Here is a 22310-nt window from a genome sequence, read left to right as displayed (position 1 = left end):
TTTAATCAGGCATATATTAGATCTCCTTGTTTTAAACTTAAAAGAAAAGTAATTGATGAGATACAATTGTTTATTCTTTTTCAAAATGTATTACTTTACCAGTTGAAACTTGAAAGCCTAGCCATGGGTCTTGATCGTAAATATAGTTGAAAGCCGGGCCTGCTTCTATTAAGCTCTCCTTTCTATTATGAGATACATATTGAGGAAATCAGTTTGGGGAAGTTGTTTTCTGCGAACATTCCTTCATATGATTGGGGATTGAATATATCTTATCCATGATTAATTGTGTCAACCATACCTAAAACACCCACCATCATTTAAAATTGTTTGAGTCATTATCATGTGGTTGCCTTTGAAGCATTGGACAACATGCAGTACCAATTCCATGCATACATTCTATACTAGTCTTAATTTGGTTAGGAGTTACTTTTAAGCTACTCTATAATGAGCTTCGGAGTTCATAGCCTCGACAAAGAGCGTTTCCTTTGGGGGATGAGTGAACAAATTAGGTGAAGGTGTGCGTGTGTAACAGTTTAACTTAACCCACCAACTAGAATAAAACTTCTTAGCGAACAAAAAGTGTGAGCTCTAAGGTATTGAATGCTCAAACAGTAATTTTTAGTATATATTGGCCGGCATATCAAACTGAAGATAACTTATTCTCTTCTCTTTTATTTTCAGAATTGTCAACGATATTTGTACTCTTTCTAGCCTTTTAAGCACCTCTTTGACGCGTAGCTTAATTTGCATAAATATATGTATTCAGACAGAATTGGAACGAATTATACGGAAGGTGACTTAATCAATCAAAATCTCAGTTTGTGTACAATTTATTTACTTTCATTAACTTCTTTCGTTTCTCATTAAAAACAAATTCAACCGGTCATGATATTTGAATATTGAGCGATGCTATTTCCTACGAATGCCAAATGCAAATTGGGAGTTGAGGAAAACACCGGTTGGTACTTGGTCTAAAAAAGCAATTTGAAAACAACCAGTTTGAAATATTTCAAAAACCAATTTGAAAGCAGTCTAGTTCTTATAATTAATTTAAAAATGATTTAAATCTAATTTAGTTCAGAACCAATATTTGAATATAAAATCAAACTTATTAAAAAAAATTGAAATCAGCTCGATTCATTTTTTTTTAAATTACGTTAAAATACATTTATTTATATATTAAGTAGTTTAAGTTATTATAAATTCTTTGATAATCCTGCGGATAAAAAAATATATTGAATATTTTCTTTAACTTCACTCAAAATTTTAGTACCTCTATTTGTGATCTCTCTTCTCTATTTATATCTTGAATTTGAATGTTTAGAACTTTAACTGGTTATTTGTTTTGGGTAGAACACTAATAGATAAGGATCCTAAACAGAGGTAGCCTCTGGCCCAAGAATGCGCTAAATGCTAAATTATACTTGGGCTGAAAAACTTGCCTCTTAGTGGACAAATAGACTGTATTAATTTGCAGCATTAAAATGAATTTTTCTCAAAACAAAATAAAATTTTGGTGACAACTCTCTTCAATCCTCCAATATTTGTTCTTTTCTCCGTCCAATCCCTGATTGCGATAATTTAATTAATCAAATGCGCTAATTAACAAAGCTAAATTGGGAAATATTGAGTCAGTTTTATGTTATAAGTCCTTCCTCTTGACCTATATTTTGAAGATGGCATGTTCTTACGTGACTTTATGAATGCCAAAAAAGACTACAAAGTAAAAATTAATTAATTTGTATTTAATATGGATTTTTCATCGCCTTTATTTAGAATTTTATTTTATGATGATTCAAAATAATGTCATTATAAAAATTATCCTAGTTAATCGAATTGTTTCCATATGCCAAATTGTGATTCTGATTATGAATATGCCTAATCAAATATTTGGGGGGAAATGAATATTGAAAAGACGGGACGAAAATAAGGCCTCTTCATATTTGATGAATATATTATATATTTTAAAAATATTTTTTATAGTTATTTTATTGTGATAACACACTATGCATTGAGAGTGTGTAAAATAATTTTACACTATTATCTAATTATAATCTATATGAGTTTGTTAATTTTTATAATAATTATTTTGAAAATCATATCAATGATAATTAATAATTATATCATGGTATAAAATTATTTTACATTGTTAGTAGATCAATGCAAGACAATTAAACTCTATATTATTTTATAAGTATTTCAAAGATAATTTTTATTATAAAATTCTTGAATATTTTGATATTATTTCAAAAATCATACACATATTTTTTAGATAAATCAGATATTTATAAGTGTGTGTGTTTTGTTTATAGGAAAAAAAATTAAAGAATGAAACATTTTTTTATGAATTAAAATCAACTCATTGGCATCAATTTTTAAAAAAGTTTGACCAAAAAAATCTATGAAACTTCAAGTTCAACTTTCAACTTATAAAAGAATTGATTTATTTTATATTTCTTATATTTATATCTCATAAAAAGTTTACTCGATTAATGAGGTGCGTGGCCTCCCTTGGACTTTTTTTTTTTCTGTTGCTACTGACTAGGCTGAGGCCCAAAGGAAGAAGATTGCTTCTTGGCATTTGAACTAAAATCTGGCGCGCCATTTTTGCCTCTGATTTGGATGAAGCTCAGACGCAGAGGTTGAGTGAGTGGTGGGGAGGTTCGCCGGTGGGTTTGGGGTAGCGTGGCTGATTTCTTGTTTGCTTCACCTTGCACTTTTTTCTCATATAAGGATTATCAACATTTAGATATATCAACCACTCCATAAACATTGCCAAATGGTTTATCTTCGTGAAAAGCATTTTGAGATGTCAATGGTACAGTTTCGCCACATTCTCATTACTTTTCATGCGATGTTCATTGGGTGATCCAACCAAACTACGCTGTTCTCTTACATTAGCTTGTTCATTGTGTATCTCTCTTCCAAAGTAAAAGAAAGTTTAGGCACTTATAAATTAGGAAGAATATAATACCTATATAATTAAATTTATCTGAAAGACTATATAATTAACCATTAAAAAAATCAGAGGAAAATAAACCATCTCAAAAGAACTGAACAAGAGAAGAATGTAAAAAAACAAACAGAGAAGCTTGTGCCGTGTGCACTGTAATGAGCCACGGCTACGTATGGTAAATTCATTCATTCAGCGACTCAACACTCAAAAAGAAATAAGAACCCGTTAAAATTTGGCCCAACATTCGGTCAATTGTTTCCACTGTCATCAAATGGGCACAAATCCTTCTAGAAAATTAAGAAAAAGAAAAAGCATATTTTTTTCAATTACGATTCCGAGCAAAACTATAACAAGGAAACTACAATTGGAAGATGTAACGTTCATTCTTGCGTCGTCATCACTCAACTAAGAAAAGCAAATTAAAAGGTAAAAAAAGCTAAGAATTTACAAGACGAAATCAGTAATAGCTTCAAATAACCCGATTTTATAATTTGGGGTGAAGAAGGTATTTCGATCAGAACTCAGAAGCCAAAGCAGCGAAGATGGAGGGACTTTTCCCTATCAATGATCCCACGAACGTTCCTAAAGTGCTCGACATGGCAAGGGATGGTTATGGTTCCTTTGTGATCGAAACCGTACTCTTCCTCTGCGTCCTTGAGAAGCTGCATGAAGAGTGGGTGTTTGAAATACATGAGTGGCACCACGAACCTTTCTTGCTCTTCTCCCTGCCCCACTTTTATTGCCAAACACCCTTTGGGCACTCCCCGCTTGTGAAAACCCTTCTCCGCCCCACTAGCACCCATCACTGCAAATTAAACAGCCTAGTTAATTTGTGTGTGCGTTTCTCGATAGAAGGGAACCTCGATCAAAAGAGCCAAAGATATGAGGGTGTGTTTGGTTTCTCGAAGCAGGGGGTTACAGACGAATATCTCAGAGACTTTGGAGCGTTAGTCATGGCTTAGACACACAACAAATCGGGAGAGTAACGCATTCCGAACACAAACACTTGACGGAGGGATATATAATACCACAGAGTGTGTCACTGGCTTTTCCACTCAGTTGGACTCCACACCGTTCGATCTTCCTGACTATCCTCATCAACGGATCTTTTGTGGACCCAACAGAGAATACAAAAAGTGGGTTAGAATCGGATGCAACGCTGACCTTTCTTGTGTCACTTTACGCCCGTACGATCAAGGACACTTGTGCTCTCATCGGGCCCTCCTAGGTATTCTTAAACTGAAAAAAAATTAAAATAAAAGCAACTTTGCCTAGAAGGCTAGAATCTTATAATTAATTAATGGCTAATATCTTACAATTAAATAAAATAGTTTTACTCTATTTGAAGAAATAAATAAAAAATTTAATGCCTACGGTCTAAAATGTCATTATGCATAAATTTTCTTTCTCATAATAAATCCATACGATTTCTAAATTGTATTGTTATTTAAGGATTTTGAAAATGATACTAATAATTATTTAAAAGGTCAATTTGTTATTATATTTATATTACTGTAGGATTATATTTATATTTAGGTCATTATCAAAATACTTAATTTAATTTTGATAATTTTCGGTCTAAATAAATTTTCCATTATTATTTAATAATGTGTTATTTGCATTGCTAACACAAAAATATGTCCAAATTCTTTGAATATAAAAGAATATTTTGCTAGATAATTATATAACTTTTTTTTTACATTAAAAAAGTATTCAAGATAGGTTGGAAGGGAAAGAGATAGGGAAAGATGGTGAGTTTGAGTCTCTTCCACTAACAAAAAATTAATAAATCAACAATTAATATTTGTCGAAAAAAAATATAGCAAATTATATAAACATCCCTCAAGTTGAACATATTACACATGCATTTCCTATCTTAAAATGTATTTTTTTGCACACCCTAGCTGAATATGTTAATTAGCATTATTGGTGTGATTGTGAAATGTCGAAATTATCCTTCGTAGTTTTCAAACCCTTCATTTTGTTGTTCCCTCACACGTTCTAAAACCCTCAAATTAGAAACTCCAAAAATGTGTTCTGCTTTGATTTGAGTTCCCTCTCAGGTTTGATAACCACAATCTCCGTGTGTTAGGATTTGATGGCCATTGTATGCGTATGCTCCATAAATGATAAACAACAACAACAACAACAACCAATATCACAAAATAACACCCAACAACCCAAAAATCGCATCAAATAGATACAAAAAGGAAACAAAAAAAATACACCTAATTATGAGATAAATTGTGATTTGTGTCCAACTATGAAACCTTCAGTACAAATGCAAATGAAACCTAGGACCCATGATCAATAACTCAGAAAGGCATGAAGAAATCAAACAATAGTATGAAGAAATCGATTTGCCCAATAGAAATCAAACAAAAACCAACGAAAACATGAACAACCCCTAAAATGTATGATTTAAATGATTATGTAACTAGCAAGGGTATTTTTGTATTTTCATTTTCTGTTTTCATTTCCTATTTTCATTTTCTGATAACTATTTTAATTTTCAAAAGATTAGAATTCTAAAAACATTTTTTATTTGACTTCTTGTGCGCTCTATTTTTTGTCGAATGAGAGAAGTGTGTGAAGGAAAGGAAGCAAATGTATTTTTAGATTTGCTTAAAATTACATTCATTGTCACTGCGTTTTCATTCTATCCAAAATGAGGTTCATGTTTTCAACTGAAAACGAGATTTTATTATTTTTATTTTTTGGTTCGTTTGATAAAATATTTTTACTGAAAATATTTTCAAAAATCCAACCAAACACATTTCCATCACCATTTTTTATTTTCAGTGAAAATGAAAGCAAGAAACAACCAAACCAAACACCCTCTAATATAATTGAAATTTCACAATAATGGGTGTTTATGTAATGGTTAAATAGAAGAAATGTGTGTATAATATGTCAAAATTTGATGGAATATTTGTCTAATTTGCTAAAAAAAATAGAGTATTCAAAGTATTATACATTCAATTGAATTTTCTTTTAAAGTAAAATCATTTGAAAACTATATAAAAAATTCCATAAATTTTTATAGAATTTATTGACTCGAGTCGGATGAAGTCATTGGTTTTATATCCATTTGCATTTTTATTTTTAAAAGATACATGTAAAAAACTAAAAATGAATTAAAGCATAAAATATCAAATTTAGATTCACATATATGTTTACATTAGTATAAAAGATAAAAACAAAGATATTGCTAATGGGTTGAGACGTTGAGTAGTTCAGTTTCACTTTCAACTATTTGTGCGCGCTACCAGTCTATGATCGAGTTTCGGTTTTTTTTTTTAATTAATTTATTAGAACCAATCTAATTATTATTTTTTTCGTGCATCAAGTCAAACCTGGGATCACACCACTATATATGTGCCAAGAGATATTATTTTTTAAATTAAAGAATTTGAAAAATAAAAAAGGAAAAAAGAATAAATTATTATAAGAAGGGGTGTAGATTAATTGATTTGACTCAAATTTTAAGTAAAATAAAATTCAAGTTGACCACATTTAATTAGGTTGATTTAAGTTAATTTTAAAAACTTTCAGCCAATTTAATTCAAACAAATCAAATAAAAATTAACCAACCGATAAAAAATTTGTAGGCAGGGATTGGACATTTTTTTTACATAACTGACATAAACCCAACTAATCATAAACGAGTTGGATTAATATGAATATTTTTAAAACATTTATTTTGTAAAAATTAGAATTTTTAGAACAATAATTTGTTTTTGTCTAAAACTTTGTAAGTATATATTGACTAAATACATTCAAAAGAGATCGCATTATTATAATGTTTGACTAATAGAACTAATGATTTCAATGCTAATAAAATAATTTTATTTTAAATAAAAATAAAATATTATATTAACATAAGAAAACATAAATAAAATTAAGAAAAAGGTAAAAAACAATAACTTAAAAAGAAAAAAAGATCGTTGATAATTTAATTTAATAAATTGAGCTAAAAACTAATGTGTTTTGATTTAATAATTAATTTATATAATAATAAATTTAATTATATAATATGGATCAGGTCGAATTAAGAAAAATGTTATAAAATAAAACTTATTATGCAATCCGCGCATAGGATAGAGTCATAGCTGGACCCATCGGAGTCGTCCAGACACTAAAAAACCAACTCAATATAATTTGGTTGAATTGGATCCGGGTATACCCCAGCCCGTGAACACCACTAAAGGCCATAAAGAACCGGCGCAGCTAACAGTAGCTCAGGCTGAGAGACCTAACGCCTACTAGAGCATTAAGGGCTTTTGCTATTTACACTGCCCTTTTCAATTAAATTTTCTTAAATAGTTTTATTCTCTCAACGTTTGTAAACATCAATCCTCGCTCTAGTTACACTGCACTCCCCCTCACGTTTCACTATACTTCCCCATCCATGAGGAGTTGTCGATGGCTGCAATAAATAAAAATTGATGTGTTGTGAATTGTGATGATGAAGAGCACTACAGGTGAAGCATTGTGTAACAAGTTGAGCTTGAGCGTAAGGGGAAGAAATTGAATTTATGGAAATTAAGGTGGGGATGAAGTTAACATAATGTGGTAACTTCTAATTAGATTTTTTTTCTTTCTTTTCTATGATATTGACATGTTGATCATTGACTGGGCTGATCAACTTTGTGTTTTATGCTTTTCTTGTTTGCATAAGGATTGTGAGAAGAAAAAAAATCATAAAAAGAAAAATGAGAGGAGTGCGATGAAACCATAGGTGAGGGAGTACGGTAAAACCAGAAAGGAAGAGTGCAGTGAAACAGACGAGTGAGAAGTGATGTTTGAAAAAAGGAGAGGAAAAAAATAAGATTATTCATGAGAAGGCTTCCTTTCGACCCTGCTGTCCTAAATCCCACATGATCTCAAGAAAGAAAAAAATCACTAGATCATTGACCCAAAAACATAGGGATCAATCAATTGATTTAATAAAATCCATTTCAAAATATTCAAACATGAGAGATTAAATAAAAAAAAAATCATTCATTTGTCTAAATGAACAGCTAGCATGACTGAGCAAAGACACCACAGTGCATCAAGGGCCTGCATGGTGAAGGGTGGGGTAACGAGTTTAAATGACAGACACACAACATTGACTAAAGTCTATTACCACTTTAATACTGCATTGAAGTAGGCAATGAATTAACAAACCTAATGAAACTTCGGCTCTAGCTCAACTTCATATTTCATGAGGTGCTAGCATGCTTCTTTTTGCCATAGTACTGCAGGGCAAAGGCAAGGCCCAATATCAAGAATGGCAACAGGAATTGCAAGATCTTTACAACAAATCCAGAAGATTGATTGCCAGCGCCACCTGCTTGTGTAGGTTGTGGCAGACTATGGTTAACTTTCGCTGGAAGAGTGGAAGTGTCAACCTTCCCGACGAAGTATTTTTCCATCATTTCTATGGCAGAATCACTGTGGCCCACATCTTCAAAATCAATGGTGGCATCCTTCCCTGTAAAAAAACAAGGCTGAGATTCTTAGTTCACTCCTTTCCAGTTCCTACCACCGCTGGCCAGGCTTACAGACTACTAGTATGAACCAGCCAACAAGGAGAAATTTATAACCTGTTGACGTTACCAAAACTTCATCTCCTCCAGGATGCTCATCCAGAAATGGCGTGATATCATACACCTGTCGCAGTGGAATGCATTTAATTATGATAATTTGATGGACATACTAGTCATAAAAGTTGAAGTTTTAATACCAATTGTAGAGGGAATATAGAATACTGTGTTAAAATTCAACTTGAATCTTTCATTGGACATTTACAAACGAAGGTAAGGATAAGTATCTCATTCCACTTGATAAGTTTCTTTTTTTTATCCCTCTTCAGTGAAAAGCACCAAAACATGACATTTTTATGCATTGAATTTACTAATATCATAGACTTTATAAATTTTTAATTGATCCATCCTATGGTCCGATATAGTGCTTATCCAGGAAGAATAAAAAACACCACTCTTTTATTGACTAGTCAGTTCTCAATCAGAAATTTATTTCTCCAATGCACCCTGTTGAATACATCTTGACAACCTTATATGCCTAACAAGTAATAACATTAGCAGCCCCTAAAGTTGTTAGACTAACCATTGATGAATTCATATTTCTCTCTAGGAATAAAGATGATGTAAAAATTACAGGAAATGTGATAATTCATCAGATACGATGACATTGTTCAAAGTTATTCAAATGAATATGAAGATTATTCAGATTCCAACTTCAATCCTTTAGTAGATACGGGGACTGTTACTAGACCAATTATAGTTTGAACAAAAAAATGTTAAACCTAGGGTACTGAGGATGTTGCCATTAAAAATGGTGTCAGCTGTCAGGGAGATATTAGCTTAGAAGAGGACAGTGAGGGTAGCGTAGATATTAGCATGGGTATCCAAGATACTGGATAGGAGTCACAGGACATTATTAACCTATCAAGAGCGGCTTGTGACTTGAGAGGATGTTGATTTCATAGATGGGATTCTTCCACGTCCAGATTTTGTAACGTTTTAAAGAATGAATATATCACTTCACCAGCATGTTGAAAACTGTCTGTGTCATGACAACTTACAGTACATAATAATTACTAAAGTACTCATGATGTTATAGATCTCATTCACCATACACTGCACAGTTTAGTAATCACCTTTTTGTTATTCTACCTCAGGAAAAAATAAAAGGAAATTTTAAATTATTATGTAACAATATGTGATTCTACATTAAGCAGTTCTGAAAATTTTCAATAATCTTTGTCTACTTGCCAGTAGCTAGCAATCAATCATGTATTAGAATTTATGTGCAGACTACTGCCCAAGAGTATGCGAGAGAGAGCTAGTGGGTTTTAGTATGAGTGATCTACCAGTTCAAAAATACCTAGGTACTTTGGAGTTTGGACACATGGTCCTCTTGCATATATATACCCTTTAATTTGTTTCTAACATACCAATATCTTGATGAGCCACTACATATAACTGTTCCAACAGGAGATCTTGTGGTAGTTGAGATGGGATGCATGAACCTTAACAACATTATGAAGTTGCATAATGTTCTCTTTATTCCTCAATTTATTTGCAATTGGATATAGTTTTGATTGAGGAATCAAGGGCAACAATTGACCTCAAGCTTCAAATTTGGAGACATACATTGGAAATAAAGGGTTTTTGACCTTTCGCTTAAGCAGGAATAAGACATAGTATATTCATTGCAATTTTAGCAAGAGACAAGAGGAATATGACTTGGAAATAAAATTGGAAGAAGGTGTCATACCACATGTTTCTAAGTTGATATATCTGGAATCAATAATACAAAATAGTGGAGAAATTAATGAAGATGTGTCGCACACAAGATTCAAACGGAAAGACTAAAATGAAGAAGACATCAGGGTTATTTGTGATAAAAAAGTGCTTATTAAATTCAAAGGCAAGTATTATCGTACTACTAGTAGATCTCTCAGTTTTCAATTTGATGGAAATAAATTGGAATGTTGTGATGTGTGCCATTGTTCCAAACGATGTATCATGGAACTGCTACTTGAAGGAAAGAAATTAGTGGGATGCAAGAGGGTTTATAAGATAAAATATAAGGCAAATTGGGGAGATTGATAAATATAAAAATGCTTGGTTGCAAAGGGATACACATAGATTGAAGAAGATTTTAGAGAGACATTTACGTCCATGGTTTATTGAGTTCTCTGCAAGTCCCTTGTAAGACTTCTACAACACTCTTTTGTTATAATCAATAAGCACTTCATATATCAATGAATCCCATTTTCCATGAGCATCTTCTATCCAGCATCATTGCTACTAATTATGTTCTTAGCAAGCAGCAACCAGATGATGTATTTACTAAGGCTTTGGGCTCTAGACAGTTTCACGACCCGCTGGCGAAGTTGGGAGTTCTTAAATCTCAATCTTCACTCTCCAACTTGAAGGAGGGTAATAAGGGATAACATCAGGCCTAACAACTTCCGTTGCAATTGTGCTGTTCTTCATAATAGGTATAATTGTTTTGTTGAGGTTATTGGGTCCGGTTTCCAAATTCAAATCTGGTTGTATTCTGTTCCAACGTTGTATTTGTATTGCAGAGATGAATTTTTGGGTTCTACATTTTGTTTTGATCACTAATCTCAACAAATCAAGCAATTCACTTGATAAGCTTAATATACTGTATTGGAGATTAACATGTGGCTTCTGCACCCCATCACACCCTCTACACGAGCCATCGTGCAAGCATTTAGCACGCATCATGGTAATCCCAGAAACTGAAAGAGAACAACTAAGACAAAGAGATCAAGAAGAAACAGACCTTTCCATTGATAATAATCCAGCAATCCTTTTTGTTGTTGTGATTAGCCACCTCCTCAAAAGTCAAAGGTTTGGGATTTGAAGCCATTCTTATTTGCTGCCGCCTCTGCCAGATTATTCACAACAAGTGAGGAAAAAATCGGAAAAGTTGACGAAAAAATCTAAATACAGAAAACAATAGGCAACACAGCGCAACTTTTTTCTTGTTCAAAGCACTACCTGTCTGTCTACCTCACAAATTATTGTTTCACATCGGATCCGATCTAGATAGCTCGAACATTAATTGCTCATACTTTACGTACTCCATCATTTTTTTAAAATATATAAATAAGAGTATTTTCTAAAAGCAAGTTAATATTTAAATATGCGTTCTAATTTTATTTTATTTTTACTTTGTTAGCTAACATTTTGTTTTTATTTCACATAAATTGAACCACTGAACTATATTATATTAAAACCCATGCGCTCCACGAGATGGATTTCTACCAATATATTGGATGCATCGATATGCACGTTTTAAAAAAAATTAATATAACTGCAGGTGTTTTGTGTAATAGATTTTCGGTGTACTTTTAGGATATGCTATAGGATTTATTTTAACTTCATTTAAAACCTTATTAGCATCATTTATCATTTATGTAGATTTAAGTTTGATTTGATTTAAATTTAATAAAATATGAAGTGAGACTGAATTATTTAAATTAAATTATAATTTATAGTACATGTTTAAAATAAACAATATCGTTATGGATACAATATTATATTATATAAAAAATTATTATTAAGTAAATTTTTTTTAGTAAATATATAGTTGTTAAAATATATAAGCTTTCAAGGAATAAATTAAAAATATTAGAGCAGACAAACTTATTCTTAAAATAGATAAGGTTACTGATAAAAAATAGATAAAGTTAATTTTTAAGACTGGAATACGTTAAAATTAATTTCAGATTGAGATAAATTAGTATGACAAAAAGTTGATCTTTTCAATATAACTAGAGTAAAATGTTTATATTTAACTTCTTCTTTTTTACTGAAAATGTCTATATTTAATCGGTGACTATGAGAATCAACAAAAATATATATGTACAGCTTAATTATTATCTTTATAACTACTATACCTACTCCCCTACGGCCTACCGGGTAGTTACATTATCTTTATGTAGTTGTATTTGAATTAACTGTACAAAATATTTTCAAGATTAATTATGAAATAGTTAATTATTATACTTAATTATATATAAAAATTGTATTTAAATACAGTAAATAAGACTATTTTTAAATTCAAGGATCCGACCATTGGCTATGAAAAGAATTATTTAGTTCACAATATGAACGAATTTTCTACCTTTTTTTTTCATTTTATTGATTTTCTATATTTGTTGCTTTAGTGCGTTTAATTTGGGATTGACTCACTATAATTTTTAGAAGTAATAAAATAGTTATTTTTATGGTAAACTCATCATGATTTTATACTCATTAAACCAAACACAATATTAATTGTTTAACTAATTGATGAGTAGAATTTGTGGACTTGTTTGAGACCCTATTATATGCCTATTTTTTTTATTGTAATGGAATTTGATTGACTGATTGTGATTTTTATCTGAGGATTTCCTGCGTTAAAAAAATGTATGTCTATTTTTTACTTGCAAGTTTTTTGTTGCTATTTGTACTTGCAAGTTTTATAGTTGCTACAATATAGTATTTGTTATTACTCCATATAAGTTCTTAAATTTTGTAGAGATTTATATCGGGTGCTTATTATTTGTTATTGTGTTACTTTTTTCGTCGTCTCAAATATGACTTAAGTATTTTTTGCATAAAGAAAAAAAAGTTATCAACTAGCATGCAGCTTGCAAAGGGTTGAATTAGGTAGCAATTTAATTGACTTAACTCGACTATCTTTCTTAGTCAAGTTATATATTGTTTTCAAAGGCTTCAGCATCGTTTTCCATAAGGAGAGATTGAAAAATAGTTGAAAAGGTAAGGAAATAATATGCTCGGAACGAAAGACCAGAATGGAAAAAGTGCTATATTTGAGTGAAATACATAAAGTGGAACACGAGATAATTTTTAGAAATGTGTTGTTAACACAACATTATAGAGATACAAATTTATTGAAAAAGAGCACTGTGTGAATTAACAAATAACAAAGGATCACCACACAACCCCTTGGTATGTTCAGAATCTCTTTCCATACAAACATAGATAGATATTTATTATAGTATTTTCCAACCAAGGGCAGTGAAGAGCACAGGCACAAGAATTAGAATCATTCCATGCCCCCAAGTTGGCCACTCCACCTATTTTTATTTTCTCCAACAATATATAGCCAGAAAACAGAAAAGAAGCAACACTAGTACTATATATGTTTGGAATCAGCGTGTTCCTTGAGATGGAAACCTTCCCCGAATGGTTTCTTGGAAAGAGAGAGGCGCACTCCGGGGTCGTGGTGGGAGCATGAAGCGTGGTACAGCAGCGAGTTGTTCACACACTGCACGTTGCTGTTCATGTACGCAGACATCGGAAACGAAGAAGAACTCGTACCTTTCTGATTCTTATCCTTCTTGTTCACAGTCCCTTCCTCGGCACTCGAACCCTCGGATTCAACCCCGTCAACGTTGATGTTGGAATTCCCCTTCTTGTGAAGGTACTTTGGATCGTGTTTCTTCGGGGACTGGATGAGTTCCATGTACGCTCCTCTGTTTTCCCCTGCAATGGTTATGACTCTCATGCCGGACTCCTCAGACTCCGAGAGCTTCCGGTGAACAACCTTCTCCTTGGATTCACTTTCTTTGACGGTGTCGTGTTGTCCGTGACGGGCATTGTGCCAGGGCTTGGGCCTGGGGTCGATGGTTTTCTGGACTAGCACGGTTTTGGGCTCGGGCTGGTCGGGTATCATGGTCTCGCTCCTCGACTGGGAAGGTGTGAGGGCGAGAGGAGAGGGGGGAGGTGAGGTGTTTGGAGAGTGAGAGGGACTTGGCAAGGGAACACGGGTAATGTTTTTATTCTCTGGGGAAGTAGGGAGTGAAGAAGAGGAGAATCTGTTATGTTGAGAAGAAGGGTGTTCTTGAGGCTGGGGAGCTGGTTGAGTTGGCTGAATCTGTGGTGATGATGGTGCTGAAGCAGTTCTAAATGCTGGCAGGCGTGGCTCTTGGGCAGGGGCAGGTGCAGGGGGTGGGGGTGGGGGTGGGCTAGAGCGAATTGAGGCTAAGCGAAACCATGGACGAACTGGGGGTGGGTTAGCCATGTCTTTTAGTTTTAGCTAAGGAAATAATAATAATAATGTTATTTATAGAGCCATCGGAAATGTGAATAATACTATAACAACTTGTTGAAACAAACAAAAAGTGAATTCTGATCAATAGCATAAAGAGAAAAACAAAGCATCCGATTCAATAAGCACTTCCAGCTGACACAAGCTCACAAAGTAAGCTTGGTATCCAACCGTTACGGCTACCATGACATTCATTTTTACTGTCTTGCTAGTGACTTTGCTTGCTGGAGCAGTGAGAGAGCGATGCTCTATAATACCTTCTTCCTTTACCTCATTTTCTTTCTTTTCAAGATGCTTCATGCGGTTTCCTTTACCGAACGTGGCAATGGGGCCAACCATGGAAACTATTCAGTGATCCAGAAGTAAAGAACCTATATATATTTATATAAACCAGACGTTGATCCTTCGTACGTCTATTTGAAGTCATTCTGTTTCTTTATTGCTCACTGTTTATGGAGATGACTTTTTCTTTCTTCTTCTTTAATTAACCTTCGTTCAGAATGCTTTTAGCCTTCAATTTAGTACGTACTATTATTCTTTAGGATCATTTTTTTTGTTGTTGTTAAACTTTCTTTAGGATAGTTGTTATTAATATTATACATCCCATTTTTGGATTTAGATAGTGGAAGAATGATACAGATAAAAAGAAGAACAAATGAGACGTATAAATAGTGGTTTAGTGTAAAAGAAGAAAAGAAAAAATTTAAAGAAATGAAAATTATTCTCGATATAAACGCGGCTTTTATTTGTTTAAAGTTGAACTTAGCAAATATATACTACTATTATGTTCGTGAAACATATGGAAATCACCAATGAGTGGTGGAAGTTTAAATTTCTTAATTTGGGACAGAAGAACCCAAGAATTTTTTTCTTATATTATGCTTGCATACCTACTTCTTTTGTTCACCAAAATATATAATAAGAAAGTGAAAGATTAGTCTTTGAGATACTAAAATTTATTCAAAGTTTTTTTTTATTTCTTAACAATTTTTTTATAGGCCCGAGTTAATAATAAAACAGGATAACATTATCTATCAATAATGTCATTGGTATGTATTTATAGTTTTGATGTCATTTTAAAATTGAAGAAATAAATGTTTTCATAAATATACAATGCAAATATTATACTGCATTATCTATTTATCTTAAATAGAAACCAATAAACACAGAAATAACAATATTAAACTCTATTCTAAAAAAACAATATTCAACTCTTTCCAACTTGCCTAATAGATTGTCCTGATCATTATACTGATATATCAAATATTTAGTCAATATTATTTTTATTTACGATTCTTAAAAGAAGAAATTAATAGGGAAGTAAGCGTGTGGTGCGATTAATCTCATAAAGCTCCACTCTCCATATATAAATCAGGTCGTTTTATATTATGGCCTCTTGGGTTGTTAGCCATCTGTATTGGGTAGGCATAAGGCTTGGGATATATTCTCCCAGTAGCTGTTATATGTCCCTGCTTGCATGGGTTTGTTTCGCTCTTTTGTTGCTTTGGTAGGTTTGTCTATATACTCCTTTGCCGGGTTAGAGCCCTCACTGTGCTCTGCCCAGGTTTTTTTTCCGTTTATTAATATATTTTTTGCCGACAAAAAAATTGTCTAGTTTAATTTAATTAATATTCATTGGTTTTTTTATCTCTAAAAATTAAAAACATGTACCAAGGAGTTTATAACAACACACTATGATCAACCTAGTTATATCCTTAATTAAGATTCTTTAGTTTGAATTATAAGAATGTAGCTATGTTAAAAATTTTGAAAAAAACTTTCTTGTGTGTAATACTCCTAATGGACTCCAGTGATCCTATAAAAAAAATCTGAAGGTATAACTTTGCTGAACTTGCTTATTTTTCGATCGATGTTATTAATCATTGTTCTTTCTCTTTGATCGCGGTCATGACAAGGGTATGTAAGAGAAAAGAAAAAAATGTTGATAGGGTGTTAGTTTAAGATTATCTAAATATCATTGCTCTTTTAGAAAATATAGTAAGCTTCGGTCCATTTTTAAAACGTGAGAGTAAAAAGAACAAAGAAATAAAAAAAAAAGCAACAAATGTGATAAGTTTTGCCAAAAAAATGAAAGAGTTAAAAAATGAGGTGGAAAAAAAATAAATTCAAAGGGAAATCAATGTATAATAATAATTACTCACATTTTTATATGGTCATCTTCGAATCTGTTACGGATTGGGCTAGGACCCAACAGAATAACAACTCTCCCAAGTTCAGATATTGTGGAGATTCAAAGTTACGAGTGTTGCCCGAAATTAACTTTAGTAACAAAATAGTAACCTAGACATGAGATTAACAACTCACATCTATGCTAGGAATAAAGTGATTTTAAAACAGGATATATAATTACTCACAAGAGGTCTTAAGCCTTACACTAAAGTTATTCTAAAAGAGTGATAGAGCCAACCCAATTTCAACCTTTATATAACACTAATGTCATTCTAACAGGTGCGTATCTTGTCATTCTAATAAGATTATTAACTTTTACCAAGTACCCTACCCATTATTCTCTAGAGCGTCTCAAGTCTCAACCATGCCAAAATCTTGGCAATTTCAGAAAAAACGCAGACGTTAATCTTGTAGCATACTAAGACAAGTGAACAATCTACTTCAGATCAGTGATCAATCCACCTAATATCTACCATCAATCCATTCCAAATTTATCATCCACATTCATTTATTTAGATAGATCAGTCCATTTCAGATTTGACATACACATTTATTACGGACAGATCAGTTTTCAACAGCTGGTTTTAAATCAACAATTCAACATACGAATGATTTTTTTGGGTGCAAACTTATGCTATTGATACCCATCGAGAAAAACAATCATCAATGTGATCTTCGTCACTCAAGTTGCCCGAATAGGTATAGGAAGGCAAAAACGTGGGTGACAATCTTTTCAGTTTATAGATCTAGAGAGCTGTCGGGTTCAAGTGGAAACCACTCGTGGACATGACAAGGTGCTAACATATATTTGAGAGTTTTTGTTTCTCAAATAAATAAATAATCCATAAATAATTCGCGAAACAGATGCTTTCAAACTATAAACAAAGTAATTAAAACTCTTAACTTCTTTAAAAATATTAATGTTATTGTATTAGTTGTTTATATTTTTTTACTATCAAAGTTCAAAAATATAAAACGGTCATCAAATTTATCATTTTGTGTCACTATGTTAATCTTTTATTCATGATATTTTAATTTTTAATAAAAAACTTAATTAAAAAATTAATAATATTGATACACTAATCTTTAAAAGATTAATTAAAAAGTTCCTGTACAAATAAAGAAACTTATGCAATAAAAGAAAAACTGATATGTACCTCAAATTAGAAGGTCACGAAGAAATTCTTATGTCCTCTTCAAATATGAGAAATATTTTAGTTGGTATTGTTAAAACTAAAGCCCCTTAACAGACACGCTAATTATAAAATAACTCTCTATCAGAAACACACATATTTATAAAATAACCTTTAATCTTGTTAAATAAATCAATCTTTCCTTTAATATTTTTAATATTTTATCTGTATTTAAAAGCACAGTTGCAAAATGTAAGATGCTAATAATATTATATATTTTCAGCACATTTCATACACACGTGGTGATGAGAAAATCAATTTAAATTTTTAAATATTATTTCAAGTGAGTAAATTTAATATATAATAATTAAAAAGTGAAAGATTGTGGCTCTAGGTCTAGATGTGATAATTTCCAAAGAAAGAAGCCTCCAAGATTTTTTTGGATTGCATACAATACTCCTCCTGATTTAAACGTTTACAACAATCTCCTCTATAGAAATATAATGTAATGTAATGTTTTTTAAATAATTAAAAGATTAGTGAAATATATAAAAAAAATGTTAGTATAATACTTTTTAAGTATAGAAATAGAAAAAAAAAGAATAATGTTGTGTGTAATTTGAAAAAAAAAAAAAGATGTGAGGATAATTTACTCTAATTTCTAAAGGAGGTGACTCTTGGAATTGTGAGAAACAATCAATTGATGTTTATTCAAAGATTCATAAGAAATCATTCACTATAATATAACTAGAGTCTAGATGTTATTGATATGAAAAAAATCATCCAAGGATCAGCATACAAGTGAGACGGGTTGTATAATGGGAAGAAGGTTTTCTCAAGTTTCTTAAAAACTTTTGCAAATTGCAATAAAGAGGGCTTCTCAAAGTTGTGAAAAAACTTGTAATAAGAGTTATAAGATGGATGTGGTGAGTTTTCTTTTCGTCATGCAAGTGGACTTGGTGGTTGAAGGGAGAAACAAAAAATGGAGAGATTGTGGGTTCAAATCTCTCCTACTAACAAAATTAATATCTAACATTTACAGAAAAAAAAATTAATATTTATTAAGATATTTTTGTAAATATAGACAAAAAGGTGTCAAACTACATTAAATACATTTTTTTTGCTATTTTTTTTAAGTGTTATTTGTGTGTCTCATACCTTTGATTTGCATTCTCAATGTGAAAGGGGTTTCCCCCCAACATATATGATCGGTGAAAGAAGTTGTAACAGCATAAATCCATATTTAGCGTATACTTAGACGTATTTCATCAGAAATATCTATCTAAAGTCAGGGTCCCTGCACCTCAGAAATTTGAAAATTTGCAACTTTTGCTAATTACTTCCAACACTATTTCTAAAATATTTCCAACCGAATAAGCAAGGTGCAAGACGACAAGCACTACCCATTCAATTGCAGAAGAATGCGAATGTAAGAAGTTCTTTATATGCCAACTTTTACACTAAAGAATGGTGTAATGCAATTATTCAATGCTTGTCTGGCACTTAATCATGGTACATATGGCTAAAGGAGAGTAGAAAATGTCAAAATTATTTGATGGTGCCAGAAAGCAAAATTGAAAGTAAAAATACCAGGGAACTTACACTTTAGATTCTTACATTCAAGGCCATGTTGTGAACTCAAACACCTTAAACACAATGTCAATTCCAGTGGGAATCTGCCACACAAAGAGCAGAACGTTTACTGCATTCAGCGCGATGTGAAGATTTCTGGCTGTTTCATTTCCTTTTTGCATTGATGGTACCAGGGCTGCTGCCAGTGCCCATAAAACGGTAATAGCTGGAGGGCAAAAATTACACAACAATTACCAACTTTTTTACCACCAATGCATATAATAAATAGTGCAAGCACTAATTGTATAAAGGATTTTTATACTATTATCCAATTATAAACTATCACAGTAAATTTATTATCTTATATAATAATTATTTTAAAAATGACAGAAACCATAATTTTTCTCATTGCAGTGGAGCGTAGAAATTAAACCGAGTTGTGTTATCTTTACCCTCTTTGTTTTTGGTTCATCAAATGCAAATTTAATCTTTACCTGCTCCTGCAAATAAATGTGGACCGGGAAAAAGCTTTCCTGTCCTAAACCATGTGTTGACTCCTCCACCAATTGACTCAAGCACCCCAAATCCTAGAAGTATGGATCCTGCATTGAAGTGTCTATCCTTATAGGAACCTTTGATCAGCTCTTTCCTTTCCTGAATATGAGTATCCAACAAATTAGATGCTTCATCGGGTTCAGAATTTAGCATTCCATGATTAGCTCCATGCATTTTACTGTTTTATTGGCTACCATTATAATCCAGCATCCAGAAATTAATGAAACAAACACACACAGTGACATTGTCTAATTGTTCATGTAATGATATAAATCAGGGTCAGTTGCACAATTGGAAAAATATATTTCATTAGAGAGACATGCATTGTTTCAATACACTTTGACTACCTACCTCTGTGAGTTGCTGTATTTGGAGTTCAACCGGTGATGGTGATGCTTCTTCCACTGGTTTCCCATCTGGGGTGACTGGGGTAGGTTTGACTTGTTTCTTGAGGTCATTAATATCATTCTGGATAGTCCTAACTCGCCGCCATTGCCACCCCAAGTACCCTGCCCACAGTGTATACAAGAAAAAAGAACCCATCACAATGGGGTGTATGAGAGCAAATGATCTTCCTTCCAATATCCCAAACTCTCCACCAACAGCAAGTGCATCCTGTGCCAATAACACGACACCCATCATCACCATCACAAAATCAAATCAAACAATGGGATGAGCTAGATAATAGATTTATGCTTGCTTGCCTTGGTTTCTAATAACAATGGAAATGTGATTGCCGAGAGGGAAAGAAAGGCAGGCTTGAGAGCATCGATGTTGTTAGGAGAAACAATATAATCTTTTGGGATATTTAATTTTGAATAGATGGAAGGAAGTGGAAAAAGTTTTGAGGTTGATGGGCGTGGCAGTAATGGCTTGTTAGGAAGGATTGGAAGCTTTAGAAGAGTGAGTGTGGCGGCCATATGAGTTCTCTGAGAGTGAAGGAGAAGAAATTGAGAGTAGCCTAATTAGTGCAAGACTGCCAGACAGGGTTGAGGTTCTACCCTGCAAAAGATAAGGAACTTGTGCCTAAGATGTTACTCTCCCTCCACTGAGCTTTCTTTGTGGTTTGCATTGAATGTGTTGTCACTTTCTTCTAACCACTTTGTTATAAAAGAAAAGAAAAAAGTTCAACTATTTAAAATGTTATTTTCTAAAATGTTACTCCTACCAGTTGTGTGCAAAAACACAGAACTAGCCTGTTTGTGTCTATGCACAATTCAAACGAGTATTATTATTAAGTAAACAAGAGTTTAGTTCTGAAAGTCCTATTTGATTGGAAGTAAAATTTTTATGTTATGTGGTGTATTGAGGTGATTACTCTTTTATGTGTCAAAATAACTTTATCTTAAAACAAAAATGTCAAAACAACTTTTTAGATATAGGTACCAAAATATAAATTACTTTAATTTTACTCGTTTTTAATCAACTTAATTTTACAAAATCAAGATCATTTAAACTTATTAAAATGTTATTCTATGGGTACTTTATTACTTAAAATAAATAACTAAATTGATCTTAAAAAGATATAATGCCCATTATCATATAAATTTTTAAAATATATTTTAAATTAGTTAAAAAAATATTAGAAAATTCCAAAGGCTAATTTACCTGATGAATTACATATTGTGAAAACTTATGTAATAGGTTTTAAATTTTGAATACTAATATATATTTCCTATTCTACGATGTCGATAAATATATTTTGAAAGATCATTTTTTAAAATAAAGAATTATTTTCATTGTTTGTTCTACAATAAATATATTTTACTGTTAACTTTTAATTATTTTTTTTTATTCGCGATAATTATCATAAGTTAATATCGTTCCTCATATTTTCTGTAATCAATACCGAAAATATGAGCAAAGGTTATTAACATGCTAATTTCCTTTTCTGTGAACGCTATGATCCAAATTTAATGGAGCGAGGGAGTATCTCGGGTTAGGCCTTTGCTTCCTGCATTCAATTTTTTCTTCTTACACCCCCGAAAATTTTGATATCCCTAGCTTATTTGCCCCTCTTATTTACCTTTTTCCCCTCTTATTTTCCCCATCTTCCTCTTCTATCGTTACACTTTCAAGTCACCGTTGTCGCATTACCGCAACTAGGGCCTTGCACCACATTTGGTCATGGAAGCAATATCACAACTCATCTATCGCCGAATAAATCCATCCCCATGCGCCTCTTCTTCCTTGCGCTACCCGCACAGCCTCCTCCACATTAACGGAGGCGAAACCATAAACACCATTTCTTCTCCTTCACGGCACCAAACTTGTCTTCGGTGACAAAAACAAGGGAATAT

General features: G+C 32.3%; 3 protein-coding genes across 4 annotated transcripts; all 3 read right to left on the bottom strand.

The window, feature by feature from the left end:
* Positions 1-7869: 7869 nt before the first annotated feature.
* On the bottom strand, positions 7870-11657 carry LOC100788796 (cytochrome b5). 2 transcript variants are annotated; one of them, XM_006576164.3, is made up of 4 exons: positions 11500-11657; positions 11282-11386; positions 8548-8614; positions 7870-8435 (listed from the first exon to the last, which is right to left on the bottom strand). In XM_006576164.3, exons 2-4 carry the CDS (start codon positions 11366-11368, stop codon positions 8164-8166), a joined length of 426 nt encoding a protein of 141 aa, XP_006576227.1. In that variant the 5' UTR covers positions 11369-11386; positions 11500-11657; the 3' UTR covers positions 7870-8163.
* Positions 11658-13645: 1988 nt separating this feature from the next.
* On the bottom strand, positions 13646-14533 carry LOC102664793 (arp2/3 complex-activating protein rickA). The gene has a single exon (XM_006577289.2). The coding sequence runs from the start codon at positions 14531-14533 to the stop codon at positions 13646-13648; it is 888 nt and encodes a 295-aa protein (XP_006577352.1).
* A 4772-nt stretch (positions 14534-19305) lies between these two features.
* LOC100788269 (uncharacterized) lies at positions 19306-21087 on the bottom strand. Its single transcript, XM_041014251.1, has 4 exons — positions 20715-21087; positions 20362-20625; positions 19950-20109; positions 19306-19681 (listed from the first exon to the last, which is right to left on the bottom strand). Exons 1-4 carry the CDS (start codon positions 20928-20930, stop codon positions 19503-19505), a joined length of 819 nt encoding a protein of 272 aa, XP_040870185.1. The 5' UTR covers positions 20931-21087; the 3' UTR covers positions 19306-19502.
* Positions 21088-22310: the final 1223 nt, after the last annotated feature.

Source organism: Glycine max, chromosome 3 (assembly GCF_000004515.6).
Source record: "Glycine max cultivar Williams 82 chromosome 3, Glycine_max_v4.0, whole genome shotgun sequence".
Taxonomy (NCBI): domain Eukaryota; kingdom Viridiplantae; phylum Streptophyta; class Magnoliopsida; order Fabales; family Fabaceae; genus Glycine; species Glycine max.
This window is presented reverse-complemented; position numbering and strand designations above follow the sequence as displayed.